Source organism: Eutrema salsugineum, unplaced genomic scaffold, assembly GCF_000478725.1.
Source record: "Eutrema salsugineum unplaced genomic scaffold, Eutsalg1_0 scaffold_22, whole genome shotgun sequence".
NCBI lineage: Eukaryota > Viridiplantae > Streptophyta > Magnoliopsida > Brassicales > Brassicaceae > Eutrema > Eutrema salsugineum.
In genome coordinates this window covers 1,658,133-1,680,216 of record NW_006256812.1, presented here as the reverse complement: position 1 = coordinate 1,680,216, position 22,084 = coordinate 1,658,133, and the positions used below count along the sequence as shown (strand labels likewise).

At 38.6% G+C, this 22,084-nt stretch overlaps 5 protein-coding genes across 6 annotated transcripts; all 5 read right to left on the bottom strand.

The window, feature by feature from the left end:
* Positions 1-2,121: 2,121 nt before the first annotated feature.
* On the bottom strand, positions 2,122-2,814 carry LOC18015668 (proline-rich protein 3). Its single transcript, XM_006397886.2, has 2 exons — positions 2,567-2,814; positions 2,122-2,486 (listed from the first exon to the last, which is right to left on the bottom strand). Exons 1-2 carry the CDS (start codon positions 2,730-2,732, stop codon positions 2,131-2,133), a joined length of 522 nt encoding a protein of 173 aa, XP_006397949.1. The 5' UTR covers positions 2,733-2,814; the 3' UTR covers positions 2,122-2,130.
* Positions 2,815-3,402: 588 nt separating this feature from the next.
* LOC18015667 (proline-rich protein 3) lies at positions 3,403-4,294 on the bottom strand. Its single transcript, XM_006397885.2, is given in 3 exon segments — positions 3,403-3,429; positions 3,431-3,741; positions 4,066-4,294. Coding segments are annotated over 3 exon segments (567 nt in total).
* Positions 4,295-4,640: 346 nt separating this feature from the next.
* Positions 4,641-7,757, bottom strand: LOC18015646 (ethylene response sensor 1). 2 transcript variants are annotated; one of them, XM_024154984.1, is made up of 6 exons: positions 7,610-7,757; positions 6,179-7,109; positions 5,718-6,086; positions 5,370-5,636; positions 5,149-5,276; positions 4,888-5,059 (listed from the first exon to the last, which is right to left on the bottom strand). In XM_024154984.1, the coding sequence occupies exons 2-6, from the start codon at positions 7,082-7,084 to the stop codon at positions 4,888-4,890; spliced, it is 1,842 nt and encodes a 613-aa protein (XP_024010752.1). In that variant the 5' UTR covers positions 7,085-7,109; positions 7,610-7,757. The 2 variants fall into 2 exon arrangements, with proteins under 2 accessions (XP_006397947.1, XP_024010752.1); XM_006397884.2 differs by lacking the exon at positions 7,610-7,757 and having other exon boundaries at positions 4,641-5,059; positions 6,179-7,084.
* Positions 7,758-8,756: 999 nt separating this feature from the next.
* Positions 8,757-12,623, bottom strand: LOC18015645 (fumarate hydratase 1, mitochondrial). Its single transcript, XM_006397883.2, has 18 exons — positions 12,478-12,623; positions 12,191-12,362; positions 11,981-12,098; positions 11,733-11,882; positions 11,512-11,622; positions 11,266-11,349; positions 10,851-10,949; positions 10,698-10,748; positions 10,554-10,603; positions 10,394-10,475; positions 10,217-10,311; positions 10,065-10,131; positions 9,923-9,973; positions 9,736-9,831; positions 9,546-9,644; positions 9,423-9,452; positions 9,273-9,338; positions 8,757-9,037 (listed from the first exon to the last, which is right to left on the bottom strand). Exons 2-18 carry the CDS (start codon positions 12,331-12,333, stop codon positions 8,951-8,953), a joined length of 1,479 nt encoding a protein of 492 aa, XP_006397946.1. The 5' UTR covers positions 12,334-12,362; positions 12,478-12,623; the 3' UTR covers positions 8,757-8,950.
* A 360-nt stretch (positions 12,624-12,983) lies between these two features.
* Positions 12,984-18,111, bottom strand: LOC18015644 (kinesin-like protein KIN-14I). Its single transcript, XM_006397882.2, has 18 exons — positions 17,776-18,111; positions 17,401-17,567; positions 17,175-17,318; positions 16,845-17,075; positions 16,686-16,757; positions 16,491-16,559; positions 16,308-16,382; positions 16,100-16,234; positions 15,920-16,001; positions 15,564-15,833; positions 15,389-15,495; positions 15,118-15,296; positions 14,858-15,019; positions 14,505-14,758; positions 14,246-14,409; positions 14,013-14,126; positions 13,450-13,928; positions 12,984-13,357 (listed from the first exon to the last, which is right to left on the bottom strand). Exons 1-18 carry the CDS (start codon positions 17,903-17,905, stop codon positions 13,258-13,260), a joined length of 2,934 nt encoding a protein of 977 aa, XP_006397945.1. The 5' UTR covers positions 17,906-18,111; the 3' UTR covers positions 12,984-13,257.
* Positions 18,112-22,084: the final 3,973 nt, after the last annotated feature.

Here is a 22,084-nt window from a genome sequence, read left to right as displayed (position 1 = left end):
CTGAACCCTTGGACTGATACAACTGGAGCTGGACCCCATACATCACAGTGAATCCTCTCAAGAGGTCTACTTGATTGAAAATCCGATCTACTAAAGGGAAGTTTGCATGTTTTCCCCAACTGACATGACTCACACATTGGCAAAGTTGTCTTATTAAAAGCAATAGCATTAATAGAAGATAGATGCTTCAGAACTTGATGATGAGGATGCCCAAGCCTCTTGTGCCATACTGTATCACTCGCTTGTTGCTGTCTTGAAGAGTAGAACACCAAAGGTTGGGGATTCTCTAACCGATACAAGCCCTTAGTTTTGCTTCCCTGACTGAGAAGCTGGTGTGTTGCTTTGTCCTTAATGCACACAGATGTAGAGTCAAAGGTGAATGAGCAGGGATAATCATCGGTGAGCTTTGACACAGAAAGAAGAGATTTAGTTATCTCAGGACAAACCAATACATCAGTAAGAGGTAGCTTACCTGTTGGAGTTGGCAGAGCAATGGAGCCAACGTGTGTTATAGGGAGATAGTCTCCATTTCCCACAATGACAGCATCGGTACCATTGTATGGTTGAGATTCATGCAGGTGATGTTCAGAGTTTGTGACATGATGAGTAGCGCCGGTGTCTGGATACCATTCTGCACCAGAGGAGTCAGTCATTTTGAGAGCGGCCATTGCTTGAGGAAGATCACTCTCGGGTGGTGTCTGAAACTCTCTGTCAAACCTTTTCCAGCACTTGTTTGCAGGGTGACCGACTTTGTGACAAATCTGACAGGTGGGCCTTTGATATCCTGCAGAAGAAGAGCCCCTACCAGTGCCTTGACCAAACTGCTGTGGAAATCCTCTTCCTTGTGTGGAAAACGAGCCACGGCCACGAGATTGACCCCTTCCTCCATTGTTGTAACCACCTCTGGCGGTGTAGAAGGCCTGATGAGGGTTAACTTCGGTTGAGATCTGGTATTTCTGAAGTTTTTCTTCAAAACAGGTGAGTTTGTAGACCACGTCTTCAAAGGTAAGACCATACGGAGAGTCCATAGAGTGTTCAATAACCGTCACTATCGACTCATAATCTCTTCCCAAACCGGTTAAGACGCCATATATCTTTTCTTGCTCAGAGATAGGTGAGCCAATCGAGTCAAGTTGGTCACAAAGGGATTTGATTTCCGAGATGTACTGAGCAAGAGAGAGGTTACCCTTAACAGTAGTTTGAATCCTGCTTTGAATATCAAGTTTCCTTGTTGTAGAGACCCTGTTGTATTTCTTTGCAAGAGAAAACCAAACCTCTTGTGAAGAGTGAAGACCGTAGATGCTTTTGAGAGCTTCTTCTGAGAGAGATCCATAGATCCAGGCCATAATCAGTTGGTCTGTATGAACCCATCTGAGAAAATCTGGATTACTCGCCTCAGAAACAGTATCTCCAGTCCTCACTAAAAGAGTTGGAGAAGGTCTGGGAACGGCACCGGTGACATAGCCCAAAAGGAGCTGACTTTGAAGGAATTGCTCGAACTGAAGCTTCCAAGATAGATAGTTGGTGTCGTTGAGTTTGAGAGTGACAACCTGGGTGATGGAAAGAGCAGCTGGGGTGAAGCTTGGCTGAAAGGAGACAGCTTGAGTTTGCACCGGAGTCTGAGGAGCTTGAAGAACCACCGGTGTAGGAGTGGGGGTTGCATTCACCGGAGCAGGTGTTGTGGTGGTTGCCGTAGCGGAAGTCACAGAGACACCGGAGGTAACTGTGGGTGGAGCAGCTGAAGCGGCGTTTGCCTGTGATGTTGTGCCCTCCATGGCTCTGATACCATGTGAGTAACAAGAAAATGAAGCAGAGCAAAAAGTATTTTAGGTTTACTGAAATTGCATTCTCATTAACTAACTCCAAAACGTTTACAAAGAGTGAGCTTTTATACAAGGCTTAGATGATTCTAGACTCATAGACAGGTGGCAATTTACAGCTCACCGTCTTTATCTTCAAGCACAGAAAACCTGTTTTCTGTGTTCGTACTGTTCCCTCTGTTCTTGACCGTTGCTGCGACAAGTTTTGTCTTGTTTGCAGAGTTGTTGGGTTTCGGTTGGGCCTTAACATTGTGTTGGGCCTTAACATTGTTTATACAGTGAAGGCACTGAAAAAGAAAGAGTGTTAAATTTAGTAGCCGTTGGGGATAGACTTGTCGTGATCAGTTTCCTCAGGCGAGAAGACGAAAGGGCCAACGGTGAAGAGCTTCATCTTAATCTTGTTTTCAAGGAGACGATATTTCTGGAGAATGGCTCCGCTGATCCCACGGTTGATCTCCGTCGGAAAAGAACACGTGTCAGCCGGAGAAAGCTCAACAAAGGCTCTGCACTCTTTGATCCTCACCTTCTGATAGTCCTTCACCTCCGACGGAGAAAGCGTCGCCAGGAAGTAACCCTTCGCATCCGTCGCTTGGCTAAGCACCGTCACATCCTCTCCCTCGTAACCATATTCGTCCGCCGTCTCGCAAGTTACTCTCGCCACCGCACCTGTCCATGCACGTGTGATATTTAATTACTACAATTTTTAATTATTTTATTTTTAATATCTATATATGATGAAAATTTACCTTGGATAGGGGTAAGTTTAGATCCTTGTTTACAATAGATGAGACCTTGAACTCCGATCATCGAAGACAGCAGCTCTCCGTGGGTGATTGTGGCCACCCCGGCAGCGAACAGGGACGAGAGAAGCAGCATGTAGGGAACCAAGGAAAACGAGTATTTTAGAGCCATTTTCTAGTTTCTTATAAATTGTTCAAGGCTCTATTCAATTTTTCAACTGTATTATATAGATGTATAAGTGTGTTTTGTTGACGAACGAATGTTGTACGATGAGAGATATATATATAGGTTTTACCGATAAGGTTTAAATTTTAAAAAAATATATTTATATATATGAGAACAAGGGATGTGACTTGGGCGCACGTTTTAGCTCATGATCATAATCATTGCATTATTATCCACTAAAAAGTGTCTTAAGTTTCTGATGCATTAGAGGACGTGCAGCCACTTAACTATTTTATTTTTAGAACATTAATCATAGATTTATTTTCAAAGACATTAATCATAAATTTACTTTTAGTTTTTTTTCCCCCATTATACATCTGAGTCTCTTCTTTTGCCACAAAAAAAAAAAAAAAAAAACAAACCGTTATCTATTTTCCTACTAGTTTGAAGGCATAATAGGAGAAGTGTTGATGCAAAGTACATATGAGGTCTCTTCTCGTTGACATCTTATTCTTATAAGGAAACTTAACTAAGGTGTAATTTTATGTATTACTGTTATTCAAAATGGCGAAACATAGCCAAGAGCCAAAGAAGGAAAATAAATAAAGTAATAGCAAACAATCAATAGAAACATATGTACATTATAAAACCGCGGTCTCATGATTGATTTTAACCCCTAATAAACCGGATTGGGAGCCACGCGCGGGGCTAGAGAAATAGAAAGGTTTAAAGGTGAAGAGATTCAAGTTGTCGCGGCTAAGGAACTTGGAGTTGTCGGAAGAGAATGGAGCTCCGGTGACACCTTTGTTGACATTGGTCGGAGTCTTACACGTGGAGACCGGAGAGCTCGCAAGCTTCACTTTGCAGTCATTGATGTTCTTCATCCTGTGGGAGAGTCCGTACGTAATGAAATAGAAGTATCCCTTCAAGTTGGTTGGGTAGCTCGAGATTGTAACCTTGGCCACTAGCTTTCCGTATGAGTCCACGATAGGACACATAACCTTAACCTTGGCTCCTGTCAAGTACACCATCGGTTTGGCTCAGTCCGCGCCAGAGTAAGGCATGAGCCCAAGCTTGGACGGTATAAAATGATATTTTTGAAAACACTCGTCAAATAAGAGATCGCAACATTTTAAATTACTTATGACCACCACATTTTCAGGGTTCAAAGTGAAATGTGTATCTTAAGATATATAATATTATCAAAGACTCATCAATTTCTCCCAAAAAATAAAAAGGTTATTGCTTTCAAAGTAAGTTATTTGGTTTACAATTTTTTTCGGTAAGATGTCATGAAATGAATCGCATAATATGAAATCGATCGATTATGTAATTGCACCTTGGATAGGGTAGGTTTCGTAGCCAGATTTGCACAAGATGAAACCTTCAATGGCGATGTCAGGGTTTGGTAAGTATGGAGTCTTAACCGATGAGGTGTATGTGGTGGGTGGTTTAGTCACCGGTTTGGGAACATAAGATGGTGGTGGTGGCACGTCGTAATCAGCAGTGGCCACAACCTCCACCAGGGCCAGGAGGAGGACACAAGCGACAGCGCCTGTGGATGCCATTAATTTGTTAAAAGTTTGTTCGTGTGTTGTTTGGTTGGTTGGTTAAAGTTTGAGCTCAAGACATGGTCCTCTATATATATGAAGAACAACAAATGTGATACAAGTATCTTTCTTAAGATTATATAAGATAAGTGTTAATTACATGTTGGAGGGAAGATACTTAATTGGGTGCACGTTTAAATTTGTGACAAACTTAGTAATATTTCACCTCCAGAATCTAAAATTGATTAGGATATGTTGTAATACTGACGATTCATCAAATTACACCAAGGATCCGAATCAATTTTTTGTTGCTGTGTGGTTATTTTTTACTTTAAAAAGGTTTTTTTTTTTCGGTGGTCAAAACTTAAAAAGTGTTTATTTACACGTAGTCACGATTATGTAATAAATAGCCGACGATCAGTGGGGCTTATTGTGTGTTGTGTTTACCGTTTGTTGATGACATATATATGTATGTATTTTCATTTACAAATTACAACCAACAAAAATCCAATAAGGTAAAGATCAGACCTTCCGGCCATGTATATAACCCCACATTCTCCTTTCTCTTGCTGCTGTGTAGTTCAAAAACAATAAAAAAAAATCGTGATGAATCACCAGTTCCACGGTCTGGTTTGCGATTTAGCTGCAAGACGTAGCGCCATCGAACCGCTGCTACTGCTCGGACCGTTGCAGATACCGAGCCTGATGATGAATGAAGCTGTGCAGCCTTTCTCTAGGCCTTCGCTTTCTATCCATATGTATCCTCCCATTAGCCCAACGAACCTAACCACCACCAAAAACTCACCTTTCAGCTATTTAATTTTGTGACACCATATTTATATATATCTACTTTAAACTTCGGTGATCGTTACCGTTTGCAGAGAGCTAGACCGAGTCCTGCACCAGAATGGTTCCTCTGAGTTCCAGTCCGAGGCTGTACAAATTTGGTGAAGAGAAATGGAATGTCTTGCGTGTGAATTCCACACCCTGTGTCCTTCACCTGCACCAAGATCATAACATTTACAACGCTATCATCAACTAATGTCTATATTTTTCGTTTTATCTTTATTTGTTTGTTTGGTCGGGGACTAACCTGCACGCATAGGTAGAAGTGATTGTCACTTGGAACTGGATAGAAGTCTGGAGATGGTAATTCTCGTAAGGACTCAGGTTTCATGATAGAAGCTATTATGGAGACGTAGCCTTCCTTGGTGAATTTCACAGCGTTTCCCATGATGTTGAGAATAGTTTGCATCAGACGTTTCTCGTCACCGATAGCATAAGCCGGTAAGTCTGCAGATAGAATCAGATTCGTCGATAGTTTTTTCACCGATGCGATTGGCTTTATCAGTGAGATGACCTGCAGATTCACATCCCCCGGTTATTTTGTGTACGATAATGGACTTCACTGGCTCAATCTTTTTTAAAAGATTTTAGTTACCTCTTCAAAGATAGCCTGGAGACTGAAGGGTTCATTTTCCAAGAGTAAACTCCCATCTTCCAATCTCGATAGATCCAGAACGTCGCTGATGAGTGTGGCCACAAGATTGCTACTTTTCAGTATTGTCTCGATCATCACTCTCTGCTCTGGAGATAGCTCAGTCTCAAGAAGCAGAGAAGACAGAGAGATGATAGCATGCATTGGTGTCCTCATCTCGTGGTTCATGACAGCTAGGAAATCATTCCGAGCATGTACTGCCATCTCTGCCTCTTGACGAGCCTTGTCTAAAGCAAAATTCTGCTCCATAAGCTGGTCACGAGCGTGCATCGATTCCTCCAGAATTGCAGCGTGTGAGAGAGCCACAGCCACCTGAATGAATGAATAAAGTGAGAGTCACGGACAAATTACTAAAATCAAAAGGTTGGAACACAGCCAAAGGTATGCAAGGTGAAGAGATGGACCTGATCGGCCACGACTTCGACAAGTTCTAACTCATGGTCTCTCCATTTTCTTGCACCATCTGTGGGGAGAATCAGGACCATGATAGCGTAACCTTTGCCAGAGAGATCAGACCAGTCACTGCCTTGGAAATTTGAGAGATGTAGAAGAGGTACACGGACAGAAACAACCTCGGGAGGCGCATATCTCCCAACTGGAGGGCCAATCTTAGCCAAGGGACATGTATGAGGTATGTGCATGGCTTGAGCGCTATTGAAGAGTTCGTTAATTATTGGCAGGTTTATCGGCACACTGCTTCCAACTTGTATTTTGTGGCTCAAAGTATGAGAAAGCTGCAGATATAGGCCACTCTGTGACGGCATCCACAAGGCGCATTCCTCCAGGCAAAGAGTTTTACCGAGCTCGACGAGAGTGGTCCTTAGAATAGTGTGTCTATCAAGCGTGCTTCTGATTTCATGAGTAAGCATCCTCACATGTCTTCCAGTCTCCTCTTGGGTTAGAATGAGACCCATTTCTCTGTCTAGCTCGTCGGCTTTCTTCTTGAGAAACAATTCCCGGTTCTTGACACTCAAAAGATCAGGGATGATGTGAACCAACATCAATGCAGTTGCACACGACACAATTGCGCAGGAGACTTTGGCGATAGTCATCACGATCGCAACGGCTTTGGAGTGCATGAAAAACATCCATAGGTTAATGAAATGTGTGGCTCCACAGAGGATGATGAAGGCTCCAAACTGCATGAGCACCCATTTGTAGGGGAAGAAGGCAGACTTCTGCACGAAATATATAAGCTCGAGTGGGATCGAGAAGTAGGCAAGAGCAATCAACGCATCCGAGATGTATTGATATTTCACTAAGAGATCATCCTGATTCGCATGTGTCTCAAAACAGTCACACGACTCCATTGTTGGAGCTCGCACCTCGCTTGACCTGGTCAAAATATAGCCCAAGAAACATCACTCAGTTAAATTCCAGTCAGAGGTTTTTGATTTAGCATCTAAATCACGATTATTTCCAGTAACGTTTCCAGTGGAACTAACAGAGGAAGTGTCTGGTGAACTTCAGAAATCTGCTGATAAGCAATCAGATGGATTTGGACACACGACGGACTCAATCGATCCAGCTACGGAATCATACAAAATCGATCCAGAATTTAAATCTACAAATGAAATTTCTTCCTCGCAAATCGATGCCACGATAAAAGCTGAGGCCGATCTGAGAAACTTGACCAAGTCACCACACAGATCGATCAGAAGAAATGCTAAAGCAGTGAAATCAATCCTCCATTAACGTTTCACCTAAGGCTAAAGAGACTCTCGCCGGAACTACAAAACTACGTAACTATTCGAACATAATAATAATGCGGCGGAAAGCGAGAAGGATCGAATTGAAGAAGAAGGAAGAAGAAGGAAGAAGAAGACATCACAAACCTTAAAAGGTCACAGAGCGAGGGACCGTAGCTTTTGAAGAAATGGAAAGCTCTCTCTCTCTCTATATGTCGCAGAGATCTCTAGTTTAAGGAAGCTTTCATGGAAAAAGAGACGACGACAGTGAAACTGGGAGAGGAGAGAGATAGAGAGAGGGAAACAAAGGAAAAAAAAGCGTCACGGAGAGAGAGAGTCGTGGCACGTGCGGAAGACGACGTCGACTATAGAGGGTAAAACTCTATCCACACGTGGGAATAACTTCTGACATGTCGAGAAATAATTGGATGTATTTAGGAAACGCCCATTCTTCAAAGGTCCATAGTCCGTAAGAGTCCAATCTCAAGTGGTCCATTCAATTATTTTATTCGGTCTCGGATTTTTCAAACTACATATCAAATTCTCAATGTTCAAATGCAATGTTTCTAAATTTCTACTCATTTTTTAATGGAAAAATGCGCCTTCTGTCAATGAAACTATAGAATATTCAACACATGACATGAATAAATTAAAAATACAATAAGATTAATGAAAAAAACCGCGAGTAGTTAATTAGCTTAATTTTATTGACAATATTTTACAGCGACAAATAAATTTTAAAAAATTATTTGGCCAACAAAGTTGGTCCAAGATGATGAGCTAACCAAATACATCTTTCTTTTTAAAAGGAGACAGTATGCCTTTAATTAATATGATGGGCAAAAAAAAACTCGTAGTTTTAAGAAAGACAATAAAAAAAAGAAGAAGAAGAAGACGCATTGAACCAACCATTGAGATTGATAGAGACAAGGAAAGAAATAGAAAAAAATAAAAGAAGAGTGGGAAGAGTGGAAACAAATCCAACAAAAACGGAAAAGTGTGAGACAGATACATTGGACGTCCCCCTTTTCTAATTTTAATGATTTTTACTTTTTCTGCGTACAAGTGGCTCCCACGCGCGTCTTGTCGCCTAAATCCTCGACTTTATTCCTGAAAAAAGTTTTAGCGCGTGAACACTCACACGCGATAAGTTGCGCCATGGAGAAGGTCTGGCAAAACTATTTGGACCGGGTTAATATGGCCCCATATAATCTCGGTAGGGCCTCAAGGCCCGTATCACAGCCACCAAAAAGCCCTCTGGATATATTGTATTTGGGTTAATTCAGAACTGAAGAGCAATGAGAACTGTCTTTGTTGCTCTTATTCAACAAAATAAATTATACATAGAGAGAACTCTCAAGAATTGAAGAACAATGTTGCCCTCCCAAGAAAATTTGAATTATAGTTTCAGGATTTTTCTCATCTTTATTTTAACCTAAAGAAGAATAAGAATAGTAAGTGAAGCTTTGGGTCCAAAAAAAAAAAGCATCAATCGGAGGGACCGATCATCTTCTCGGGAACAACAAGAGTATCAAACTCTTCCGCAGTAAGAACACCTAACTTCAGAGCCGCGTCCTGTAGGACAAAATTTAAAGCTCGAGGTTTAACAAACTGATATCTTACTAGGACCAGTTTAGAATTAGTAATTTATAATCTGCATTGAAAAATATTCAAACCCAATATAGAGCAGCAGATATATTGCTAACAAGCTGATACAGACTATGAACCTGTTTTTTCTTGTTGCAAATCAATTTCAATTGTTCTCAAGTACGTTTGATTTCGTGATGCATAAAGAGTTTTTTGCTTTTACCTTCAATGTAGATCCTTCTTTATGAGCTTTCTTAGCGACTGCTGCAGCATTGTCATATCCGATTTTCTGGTAGAGAAGACAATGATTCCAAAACTTAGCATCGACGTAAATTCATTTGTCAAAAGCGGAGCTAAATATTTGGAGACTTACCGGGTTCAATGATGTCACAAGCATTAGAGACTACAGAGAAACACATACAAAAAAAACAAAGAATCAGTTCCAAGACATCATTTTCACGATGTGGACAATATTAAGACTACAAATTAAGCCTACCTCGTGCAATAGCTTTGAGATCCTTTCTCTGTTGGCCTCAATGCCCCTCACACAGTTTTTCTCAAACGAAGCTGAAGCATCTGCTATCAATCTGATAGACTGTCAAAGAGGCGAGATCAAATGGTTAAGATTGGCAAATTTTTGCATAGAATCAAAGTAAGAGATGCACAAGGGAAAGAGATTAACATACATGCAATAGAGCGCTTGCAATCACCGGCTTGAATACATTCAATTCGAAATGACCATTTGACCCACCAACTGTCACAGCTACATGATTGCCCATAACCTGCAATTTTGTAGGATTCAGCTCAAAAGAGTCAGGAACACTTTTTAAAACTCCTATGTTCAGTAGGAATGTATTGATGAACAGAACTTACCTGAGCACAAACCATAGTCAAGGCCTCACACTGTGTAGGATTTACCTTTCCCTGAGTGAGATAGAGAGGAAGAGAGCGATTAAAAAACATTTGAATCATAATTAATGAACAATACAAAATAAAAGGAAGACTGCACTCATACAGGCATGATGCTGCTTCCTGGCTCATTTTCAGGCAGAACAAGTTCACCAAGACCACATCTTGGGCCACTATATGAAAACATGTTAACCCATAAGAACATATAGTACATCTTGAAGAAAGAAAAAAACAAATCCCTAAAGATAAGATACATACCTTCCAAGAAAACGTATATCATTGGCGATCTTCATCAACGATGTGGCAATTGTGTTAAGTGACCCACTGGTTTCAACACAAGCATCATGTGCAGCCTGGAAAGAGCATAATAATTCAGCAACTCATGATTTCATATATCAACCATTTAAAAGCAACTTATCTCGTTTAGCGACTAACCAGAGCTTCAAACTTGTTTTCTGCAGTGACAAACGGCAAGTTTGTTTCTTCGGCTACTGCAGCAGCTATCTTTACGTCAAACCTGTACAGATTTCATCAACAGTGGACTAAGAGGAGATAACTTAATTGGGATGGGAATAAAACCAGAAATGAGATATACCCTTTCTTGGTGTTTAATCCGGTCCCAACAGCAGTTCCGCCTTGTGCAAGCTGGCCAAACATTTCTGGCAAGTTAGAGAATAATGGAAAATTGGACCCTATAAAGCAGAGGAAATCAGATCCTAAAAGCTATCATTTCCCAAACCTGATAGAGGCGGGGTAGAGTGCATGTGACCCTAGTAAGTCCATACTTAACCTGCAATCATAATATTTAAAAATTTCAGAAAGAATTTCAGCATTTGATTTTCACTTTTGATAGACAAACAGAATTTTCTGAAGGAAAAAAAAAACGACTCACTTGAGTAGCATAGCCACCAAATTCTTGTCCTAGTGTCAAAGGTGTAGCATCTTGAGTGTGAGTTCTTCCAATTTTCACAATATCTTTGAACTCGAAGGACTGCCAGTAATGAGGGAAGTTTGAAATTTTCAGAATAAAGAGCAAAATTTAACAAACGCAACAGAAATGTGACGAGGACTACATAGGTCTAGAAAAGCTGGATTAATTAGCAAAATTTCAAGGTCAGAAAAATGTTCATTGCAACATCTACAAAGCAACTTTTCGATATAAGTAGTACCACACTGAACTTTGGTCAGAAGCAATTCATGATACTAGTAAGGTCACAGAAGGTTTCATGTTGAAAGACTACCGTGCTGCAATTCAGCGACTGGATAATTTGTGTAGTAAGTTGAGAAGAGCGGAAAAAAGGTCAGACCTTAGACTCCAGAGTGCTATGCAAAGTTTTCAAACTAGGGATCAGCCTTGAATTAATCTCGGTTGCAGCTGCAATGTGCATGACCTGGACAAACAAAAATCAATACAGAGAGTCAATTACCACTTGAAAGGGGAGTGAGCCTACATATAGGAAAGGAAAACAATGAGTTTCATAAACAACATAGGCAATTCAACAAACGTTAAGCATGTAAAATTATTGGTAGCTGGAATGAAATTCAAAGCATACAGTTGGAAAAGTGTCGTTAGAAGATTGTGATCTGTTGACATGGTCATTTGGGTGCACACATTTTTCACCACGTTTGCGACCAAGAATTTCAGCTGCTCTGTTAGCAATGACCTGTGAAGAGCAAAGAAGAAACACGAGGCGTTATACATGTGTGAAGAGCCTTTTGTAGCACTATACAATGAGATCCTAAGAAACACACATATGTATATCCAGGAAAGTACCTCATTGGCATTCATATTACTCTGAGTCCCACTACCAGTTTGCCATACAACAAGGGGAAAATGATCATTGAGTTTTCCCTCTGCTACTTCCTGTGCAGCTTGCATAATCGCTTTCCCAATCGTTGGATCAAGACCATATTCCATGTTAACCTACATTATAATTACTCAGCTCATGACGAACCAAGACGAGAAAGCAAATGACAACTCAGATGCAAAATTTAACCCAAAACCTATAGCGAGAGTGTTACCTTGGCAGCACATTTCTTCAAGACGCCAAAAGCGCGGACGATTGGTTCGGGCATTCGCTCGCGCTCACCACCGATTTCGAAGTTCTGCAGCGATCTCTGCGTCTGGGCTCCCCACAATCTGATTGACACAGAAACAACAATTACACTGTGAAAATGTTTCCCTCGGGAAAAAGAGATGTTCAACGTTCTGGTAAAGATCAGATGCCCAACTTATCGGAAGGAACTTGGATCGGCCCGAAGGTGTCCCTCTCCTCCCTAAAAGACGTCGAGTAAGATCTCAGCGCGGTGGCATAACGCAGCGCCGCCGCAGTTGTTCCGCCGGAGAGTCGTCGCGACGCGACGTAAATCGCCATGGATTCTTCTACCTAATAGTAATACTACACTGAACAAAGAGGCGAGAGAAGAATAATCAAATTACGCATCTCTCAAATCAGGAAAACACTACGATTGAACGAATCTGTAAACGTAAAATAGCAAAATTAAATAAATAAAAAAACCTTCGAAGACGAAGATGGAGAGTTGAGAGATCACGTCGCGGAAGAGCAGATAGAGAGAGAGAAAGATAGGGCAAACAAAAACAAATTATAATACTCCTCGAGAAACGATTCAACGAATCAACAAGGTTGGTCTAAATTTGAAAAGTATATTACTTTTCTTCATTTTATAAATATTTTATACTATCTTTCAACATTCAGAAGAAAAAATAAATAAATTCGTTTTTGTTATCACTTTCCACTATGGAAGATTCATTTTTACAGCAGTTTATACCATCTTTCAACTTTCAGAAGAAAAGAAAAATTAAATTCGTTTTTGTTATCACTTTCCACTATGGAAGATGGGGGCGTGAATAGAAGATAGCCATTAGCCACAGTTCGGGAGCTAATTAGAAATGCATTAAATAAATATTTTGCTCTCTGATTTGAAAGAAATTACCGAGTTTTATCTCTGCAAATCAAGGGGAAAAAATTTCAAACATTATAGAAACAATAAAATAAAACTCAAGCAATCGTGTACATACAAGGTCGTTCAAATTTCGTTTATGTTCAGCTATACATAAGACAAAAAGACAAGTAAAAAACAAAATCCAGGAAGAAGAGAAGAAGAGCAACAAGAAAAAACTATCGCTGCACTGTATGTCTGTGTGTTATAGAAACTTGCACAATCAAAGGAGAGAAGAAGAAACAAGAAACCAGTGGAAGAAAAGAATCAGAAAGAAAAAGAATCAAATAAAAAAAAGAAGAGGTTTTATATTTATGCGTGTGAGTGCGTGCAGGCCTTTAACGTCTGACGCTTGCTTTTCGCTTCATATCAGCAGGACCAAGCTGTTTCGTGCCACGAGGAGCATTCGCTGAAGAACGTGAAACCGTGTTTGAGTTCCTGCATTTTTTATTGGAGACGAAAAACAAAAATGTTAAAAGAAGATTCTGTTTTTGGCGTTTCATTACTGAGAGAGAGTTGGGGAAAAGAACCTGAATTGAGGATTTTTTGTCGGTTTTGAGACGGGTTTCTTGGGTTTTGACTCAGTAGTGCTTGTTGTCGATATCTTGGAGGATTGGTTAAACTGCCAGAGCAAGTCTGGCTCAGACGAGTCACTTGTAGTGGCCGCATCTAGATCGTCTGTGTTGTTGTTGTTTCCCATGAAGATGTTGTAAGAATGCTCAGAGAATATTCTTGAAGTGTCTGAAGACCTGTAAAAATCCTCCGGCAGAATACTGATCCCGTTGTCTGTTGTTCCTCCTCCCCAAAGACTCTCCACTCTTCTCATCTCGTCTTGCCTGTTATTCACCATTACCTTATCAACCCACTCACTTGACCCGAAACTTCGCTCTTCGTCTCTGTAGGTTTGGCCTGGACTTGCTACTGGTGGCCAAGGTGGTGAGTTCACTGTTATCTCCTCCACTTCACAGCTCTCCGATTTCTTTGTCGTGATGCTATTGTTGTGCTGAATCTGCAATCACTCAAAAAAACGATGTCCAATTTGAGACGTGTTTTTAAATCACAAGACTGAGTTCGAGAAGAGAAGAAGAATCACCTCTGCTTCACCAGTTTTGGCTTTGTGTTTCTCAGAGCCAACAGGAGTTGTTAAGATCTTGTTCTGTTGTGACCCTGCTTCTTTTCTCGCGAGTGCTGCTTTAAGAGTAGCAATCTATTAACAAACCAAAGCCCATGTGTGAGTCAATTTAATTTTACTATCAGCCAAGAAAATAAAACCCTGAGATTCAGCTAAATTAAAAAAAAAAAAAAAAAAAAAAAAAAAAAAAAAACCTGTTCTTTGAGTTCCTTAACATCTGAAGTATCACTGTTCACTCGAGCAGCACCGAGCTCAACTGTAGCTACTCGCTCTGCAAACTTCAAAGTGCTTATTGTTTCCCCAACTGCATCTGCCTCAGGACTTATGTGGACGAACATTAATGTCTTTGCCTGTCCTCCTGATATAACATATTTACGATCATAAGTCAAGAACAAAGCGAATTATAATTATAAGCTGCAAACATATTAGGATAAAATTACTTATATCCTTTACCAAGAGAATCCTGAAGGAGTTGTGTAAGTTTGCTATTTCTGTAAGGAACATGTGGGTTCTTGTGAGCTAGTGAAGCAATCACATCCCCTAAAGCAGAGAGAGATCTATTGATATGTTGTGCTTCTTTTAGTCTGTCTCCAGTCACCTCGGATTTGTCTACCCTTTCACTGCCTGCTAGATCCACAAGGTGCATACATCCACGATGAACAGCTCCTGAAGTCAAGTCTCTTCCTTGAACATGAACAGTCAAGCAGCTGCAAGAAAATGAGACTGAAAGTGTTAAATTGAATTTGCTTAAGAGGTATAGAGATTAATGGGTTTCTCTCTCTGCTCTTGAATATATTTTCTTTTACCTGTGAGAACGGCTGCTTCGATCATTCAAGGCTGTTGATCCAACCGCACGATTCTTATGGCCAACTTTCATCAGATCAATAACATCAAATGTTGAATAAACCGGCACAAGACTTGCATCGGGTACACTTAGACCCTTTTGAGAGCTATTCCTGATCTCTAGCGTATCAAAGACGTTAAGGAATATGAAACTTAAACATGAAAATATATATAAGATCCAGAACATTAAGAAGTAGAACCATTCATGAAAAGAAAAGGATATCTTTTGTTGCTTCCATCAATAACCAGAAGGTCCCTGACTTGCTCATTGTAAATCTCAATCATCTGAACAGCAATATCATAACGGAATGTGTCTTTTCTTTGTTCAGCAAGAAGAAACAGATCACCAAGTGCTCTGTAATTGACTCCTTGACTCTTCTCTGTTAGATCTCTTGGTCCACTCTAGAGGAATTACACAAGGGGAAAACATATAAGATCTCTTACCTTCAAAATGTCACACTCCTCAAAAATTATAGTCTTAACCATTATGTTACCATTGTGTACGTTTTTCCCGATCCTGTTTGACCATATGCGAATATGCAGACATTGTATCCATCAAGAACAGAACGGATCAATGGCTGCATATCAGAAAATACCTCCTCTGCAAGATAGATCCTTCAGAAATTCAATCACCAGAAAGTAAAAGAGAGGTATTTCAATTTATCTTACCTTGAGTCGCGGATGGGCCAAATACTTTGTTGAAAGTGAAAGATTTGAGTGATTTTCCATGTCTTGGTGCAGTATTTATAGCTATGGTATCATCCTCCATTTGTCCAATTGTACTAGAAAAACTGGATTGTCCGGGCAAAAATGGTCGTACCCGACAATAAACACGGATGCTACCCTTGAGGTCCTGCACCTGATTATAAAGCTTTCGGTTCTCTTCAAGAACTCGGTGATAGCCAGAAGCAGCATGAGCAAGGCCATGAATGTGCATACCTGTAAAGAAATACTAATCAATTCATTTCAAATTCTTGGATAACCAAAACTATCATAAGAAAGTAAGAGAATAAAGATCTGAATACCAAGAGAAGAGAACTCTTCTTGAAATTTCTTCTGCATAAATTGCATACCAGCCCTTGTAGTGTAGAGTGTCTGCCTTAGTCCCTATAAAGCATAAAGAAACAGTAGTGGATTCACTCAGAATCTGTGGCTATGCTACCCCTATACTCGAAGAAAGTTTGAATGAGTAGTGTAGTGACTACTTCTATATCTTGTTGTTGTTGGTTGAAGATTGTCAGTTGTTTACATTGTCCATTCTTCATCTCTTCATCAAGAATAATCTGGCTTTTCTGAATGGTTTCGTCTTCCTTTATTGCTTGTAAACACTTCTCCTCCCTCTACAAAGACATTTCAGTAATCAGCGAATTCTTCTAACCTATCTTTTACGGAAAAAAAGAGTGAAGACTTTACCTCTCTTTCAGCAAGAGGTTTATGAAATGATCTGTTGTTATGTGAAGAAGTTGATTCTCTTGGAGCTGCTCTAACCTTCACATGGCATAATTCTTTTGATTAGAAGAATTTTGACACAACCGAAGAACATATATTGTGAATTTTGACGCAATGAAACAAGAGATGGAAGAACTGAAAACATACCAACGCATACTGGTTTGTAACACGATTTTCAAACTCTTCGACAACTTTGCTTAGCAAAGATTCAATCAGCTGTTACCACAACATTAGGCACTTACATCAAGAACATAACAAAGCCGTTTGGTAACCAGAAGAAAAAAAAAAATGCCAAAGACAGATATATAGCTGAGCAACTAATTGAAGTAGTAGGAAGCTCACATTGGGCACATCCTCAGGCTTTTTATCTGATAGAACAGCGCGGACAAGTGTGGTCAAGGAACCTGAATTGGACTGAAAACAGAGGTACAAAGACACTTAAAACAGAAAATATTCCACTTGAGAAGACAGAACCAACCAGAGACAGTTGGAGAGGCTAACCAGTTTGTTAGAATCAGTGTCAGAGGGAGAATTATCGTTGTTGATAGATGAGGTTCTCGATAAAGAGTTCATGAACGGCCCTGAGTTTTTTCTGACAAATGATGATTTCCCAAGTGAAGGAGGCTTTATGCTACCACCAAATTTCCAAACTCCATTTCCACCACTTTGTTTCCATTCATCATACGATTTGATTGCCAACACACAGTTCACAACACGAGAAGCCTTTCCTCCCTACCAAATAAAAAAAAAACAAAAAAAAAAAAGAAGCATATTCATGAGCAGTTAGTTCCTAAAGGTTCTGAGAAATTTAATGAATTGGGGACTACATACTTGCTCGAGATCAGAAGCTTCAAACGTTGGAAAGCCCATTTCCTGGATAGCAACAAGGAAATTCCTAACATTCTCAAAATACTGAAACGCTGATAGTGGCGCTCCATCAGCAACGAGAATGGCATCACAAGGACTTTCCACAACCTGATTCAACAAAAGAGAGATCAAATGATCTGTGCTCTCCTAAAGCTAATCTCTGAAAGGAAGGATTTAATGTATTTATCACCTTTGAAACAGCCCCAGGATGAACCTTATTGAGGACTTTGCAAAGGATAATTCCACTTCTTAATCCAAGCCTGAGCCCTTCTTCTGTTGGCTCTGCAGGCAAATCTTTAGCTCCCACCACTCCAACCATCTTTCTCAGCCAATTAGCCGCCTCGTACCTCCTCGATGCTACGCAAATATCGAATATTCTATTTTAATCCAGAAATTCTACGATTTAACAAAATTATCACAACGACGACGAAGAATCTACTCGATTTGTTATAAATTCAGTGAGATCCCCAGATCATCAGTTTATCTGATCAAACATTCTCTGGTAATCGTCAAAATACTCATTTCACGAAAGTCATAGTAGTATAAGGCACAAAGAGAGTAATACCAGCTTCTTCAGCTCGACGAGACTCTAAATCATGATCTCTCAGCCCATTTCCATGTTGCTGCAACACATCCTCCATTACTGAAGCCACCGTGAAGCTCAATCCTCCATCCTCCGTCGTAGTCGCCGCCATAAACCTCCCCAAAAGAGTAGGAAAATCCACTGCGGATTTCAAACAATCTCACTAATCCGGATCGGAGAGCCTATAGTTTTATTGGAAAAGAATGTATACTTGTTTTTCAGAATTCAAAGAAACGGCAGGGAAAAAAAAATAAAGGGAAAGAATTTGGGGGGATTTCTCTTTCTTTCTTTTTTTTCCTCCTACGCTTGGGTTTATAAAGGTAATGTGATAGTTTTGTATATTAATAGAGAAGAATACTCATAACCTCCATGAATGCTCTCAAATACAAGGTTGTAAAGCTAACTGCTTTATACTCTGTCCTCTTCTTCACTCTTCCTTCTCCCACACTCCCGAACCTGCAGCTTCGGAGTTTGATACCAAAGGGACACGCTTCGTTTTTCCCTCCCTAACCAACCTTTTAATCAACGTATTTCAGGTTTTCCCTTTTCCCGCGCGTGTGGATCACACCCACCCGAATCTTTTTCGGTTAAGCCTCCTCTACCGTTTGGATTTTATAACCTTATTACTATATTCTGTCTCCATTTATTATTGTTATTTAGTATTACTATTGTTGCGTAAATTGGATTATATCATGTCATAAGTGATATTGTTCCTATTACTAGATTGTAATACAATTTGCTTATTCGTGTAATTCTTTCGTCGAATCCAATTTTGTTGGATTTTTTCCATGCAATATGATCACATTTCGCCGTTTGAAACATATTTGTGGGACCTTGTTTTGTTTGTATTATGAATTTATGATCAATCTGGATGTATTTTGACACAAATTTCATGTGATAATTAGTATAGTTAGTTACTACAATTTGTACTTTTCTATAAATAAACAATTTAGTCGTTGATGATACTCAATTTTGTAAAAAAAAAAAATGGCAAGCAGTGTTTCCTCATTACTCTTCATTTTATAAATCACAAAGAAATCCAGAATTCTAAATCGGTAAGTCGTTTGTTTTTTAAAACAAGAATTATTTTAACGTTTTAAGATCCAATCTAACCAATATTTAAAAGTGCGATCTCAATTTGATTACTCATATAATAATTTATAAATCATCAACGCAAGGGTTGGATCTTATAATCATAGGAAGTTGTAAATAAAAACAGTAAAAAAAAAAAAGAAGACTATAGTAACCCCTGTTAAAGGGAGTAGACTCCAAATTCACAAAGAAATTGTTATTTTCTCTTATCTATTTATTTCATATGCTCCTGTAAATATAATGTAAGTTTCTCAATATGAAATACGAAGATGAATCGTTATAATCGGTAACAAATCGTTGTAGATAGACATTAGAACAGTAGTTGTGAATTAGTTGAATCCATGTGTCTTTGTAATGCTTTAGAAGCAAAGAAATAAATGAAAAAAGGTTTTACTCGTATTAAGCGAAACAATTAATTACAATGAATGCTTATTTCTATAATGTTGAGTAGAATGTTAGGCGAGACATTCTTTTCCAAAAGCAGAGAATTAGTTGAAAGTTACTGCATTAAGAATTAGGTCCATTACCCAATCTCTTCACTATTTTATTCCCATTTGTTCTCTAACAAACTATCCATTTCATTATTTGGTAACTATCATAGGATTAATGATTCATTTCCCATCGAAGTTATTATGTATATAACGGGCGGTTTGTTTATGATTTTGTAAAAAACTTACCATTTTGAGTATTATATATTGTACTTGTTGGTCAAAAAAATATTGCATAGCATTAACTAGAATGGATTTAAATGTATAATCATCTCTAGAAATTATAATTAAAAATATGAAAAAGTCAAGAAATGCGAAAAGACAGTGTAAGAAAATCATTCAATGAATTTTCATTTGACTCCTTTGTTAAACTATGTTGTGTTACTTGTGTAACACATGGATTGTTTATGTTACATTTGTTGATATATGCAAATACAATATATACAAGTTCATCTTTAGACAGCATAGATTTCTGGTCTTTAGAAAAGACAATATAATTTTCGTGGAAAAATAACTGACAGCAACAAATCTAATATTGATCATTTTATTTCATAACGGACGCACTTAATGGATATGGAAACTTATTATTATCACGGTTATGAATTCCATTGTTGATAATAAACAATTAAACATTGTATATGGGCAACGTGTCAACATCCTACGGTGTCAATGAGATCACCACACCACCAAACACTGACGGCGATGTTTTGATTAAAGCATCCTGTTGATATATTTTCTAGATTGTTATAAACTTATAATCGTCTCATATTTGTTTAAAAAATGGAATTTGAGATTGATAGATAGACGAACCAAGGGCTGTTCAAAAATTAATAATAAAGATAGACGAAACGAAGTGGGTTAGCTTCAACGTTCAAAAAATTCAAATTAGTGCTTCGGAGCCGAACCTGAATACGAGCCTAGCAGGTAACCCCACGTAGAGCGTCTTAGACGGGGACCCACGTCGCACAAAGACATCGACTATGATGGTACTACGACCGACTGTCACCGGAGTCAATCACACAGGCGAACAGATAACTGCCACGTAACTTCGGTGACATTTTCTTTCTCCGTGTCACTGTGTATGAGAATAAGTGTCCATTCGCCTACTTTGGCGCGTGTCATCACCCACGCTTCTTTCTTGCCTAACCAAACAAAAAATATATAATTGAAAAACTATAGATTTTCTGAATTTCAAAATGCTACCTGAGCAAGGAGTCTGAATAATATAATAATAACATAAGATTTTGGTGACCAAACAGATGAACCGTTGGTACATTGTCCTTATCTAAACATAATTAAGTTACTGTGATTTACCTTTAGAATAACTTTCGATTAAACAAAATTGAGGAGGAAAAGAATAAAGAGGAGAAACAGAGCATGTGGGATTCAATTATAATGCCAAGACAGTTTTTGATGTTTCATTACCTTTCCTTTTTTTTTTTTTTTTTTTGGTGAGCTAAAGCATCTTTTGATCCCCCTAATTAATAATCCACTTTTTCCAGTGTTTTAAATGGATTACCGAAAAAACATGACTGTATCTTTGTATATATGGACAATGATATTAAAATATTTTGATTAATACTTTTCATGAAAATACACATAACATGAAATTTGTTAGCAAAATATTGTTAGACTGTTCTAACTATAAGCTAGGCATTGTAATATTGCAATAAATTAATTATCTTAAAACATAACGGCGTCATTTACTGTCCATCATCCCTAAGATGCGCTTCAACTGTAATCACGACATGAGAGATGATTAGTCATATTGATTGCATCATTTACTACTAGGATTGACTTTATTACTGTAAAACCTGATATCTATTTTTGTCGTTTTATATTTAAATTAAGCTCACCGCACTCGCATCACATGTAATCCCGATCCCACAAACATGACTGTAAATTGTATGGGAATTACAAAAATTGCTGCGATCACATGTTGTCATCTATGCTTCATAAAAGATATACTTTCTCTCGATTCATATGTTTCCTTTTCCGTTTTCTCTTTTTTTTTTCTTTCCCCTTTACGGTTCCTTTTTTGTTGTTTAGCTTAATCAGGAATTTTTATAAATAAAAAACGATATAGATTTATATAATATGTTTTTAAAATGTATGTTTAAATAGAAGCACAATAAGTAAATGCAGAACCGAATGAACAAATGGGGATAGCGTGCACGGACAAAACAGTGGAAAAAATGATGATTTTTACTAAACAAAATTTACATATTAAGTATTCAGAATATTGAAAGAAAGAAAAATCATACGGTAAATTTTGTTATGAATTGATCAAACTAATTTAAAACAGTTTTCATACATATGTGTATTTTTTTCTCTAGTGGTCGCACCGCTAGTGCTAACAATTTTCATATATGTCAATGCAAGAAATCACTTTTTTTGTTTTGGCCTTTAGAATGTGTGAAACCGTAATAGATTCATTTTATATCACAATTATAACAAATTAAGAACAGGGAAAAAAAAAAAAAGTATCCCATGTTTTGATAGATACTTAAAAGGAAAAAGCAAAGTGCAACAACAACCCATCAATTTCATTATTATTCGAATTCATTAGCTTTTTCCTTTTCATTTTGATTTATTTTTCAATATATAAAATATCATGATATGGATCCAAAGCTCATCCAATTATACAGAAGCTATAATGAAAACATATAGTCAAATCCATAACCACAAGGCCCAGATATTTCTGCATAAAA

Coding starts and splice junctions, on each gene's coding strand:
- LOC18015645 (XM_006397883.2), bottom strand. CDS start 12,333: ATGGCGATTTACGTCGCGTCGCGACGACTCTCCGGCGGAACAACTGCG. Junction 11,883..11,980: donor TGAAGAAATGTGCTGCCAAG/GTAACACTCTCG, acceptor ATTATAATGTAG/GTTAACATGGAATATGGTCT. Junction 10,476..10,553: donor GGATTAAACACCAAGAAAGG/GTATATCTCATT, acceptor AAATCTGTACAG/GTTTGACGTAAAGATAGCTG.
- LOC18015646 (XM_024154984.1), bottom strand. CDS start 7,084: ATGGAGTCGTGTGACTGTTTTGAGACACATGCGAATCAGGATGATCTC. Junction 5,637..5,717: donor TCCAGGCTATCTTTGAAGAG/GTAACTAAAATC, acceptor GTGAATCTGCAG/GTCATCTCACTGATAAAGCC. Junction 5,060..5,148: donor GGTCTAGCTCTCTGCAAACG/GTAACGATCACC, acceptor GGTGGTGGTTAG/GTTCGTTGGGCTAATGGGAG.
- LOC18015668 (XM_006397886.2), bottom strand. CDS start 2,732: ATGGCTCTAAAATACTCGTTTTCCTTGGTTCCCTACATGCTGCTTCTC. Junction 2,487..2,566: donor TAAACTTACCCCTATCCAAG/GTAAATTTTCAT, acceptor GTGCATGGACAG/GTGCGGTGGCGAGAGTAACT.
- LOC18015644 (XM_006397882.2), bottom strand. CDS start 17,905: ATGGCGGCGACTACGACGGAGGATGGAGGATTGAGCTTCACGGTGGCT. Junction 16,383..16,490: donor TTACAAACCAGTATGCGTTG/GTATGTTTTCAG, acceptor TGCCATGTGAAG/GTTAGAGCAGCTCCAAGAGA. Junction 15,834..15,919: donor AGAAGAGTTCTCTTCTCTTG/GTATTCAGATCT, acceptor ATTTCTTTACAG/GTATGCACATTCATGGCCTT.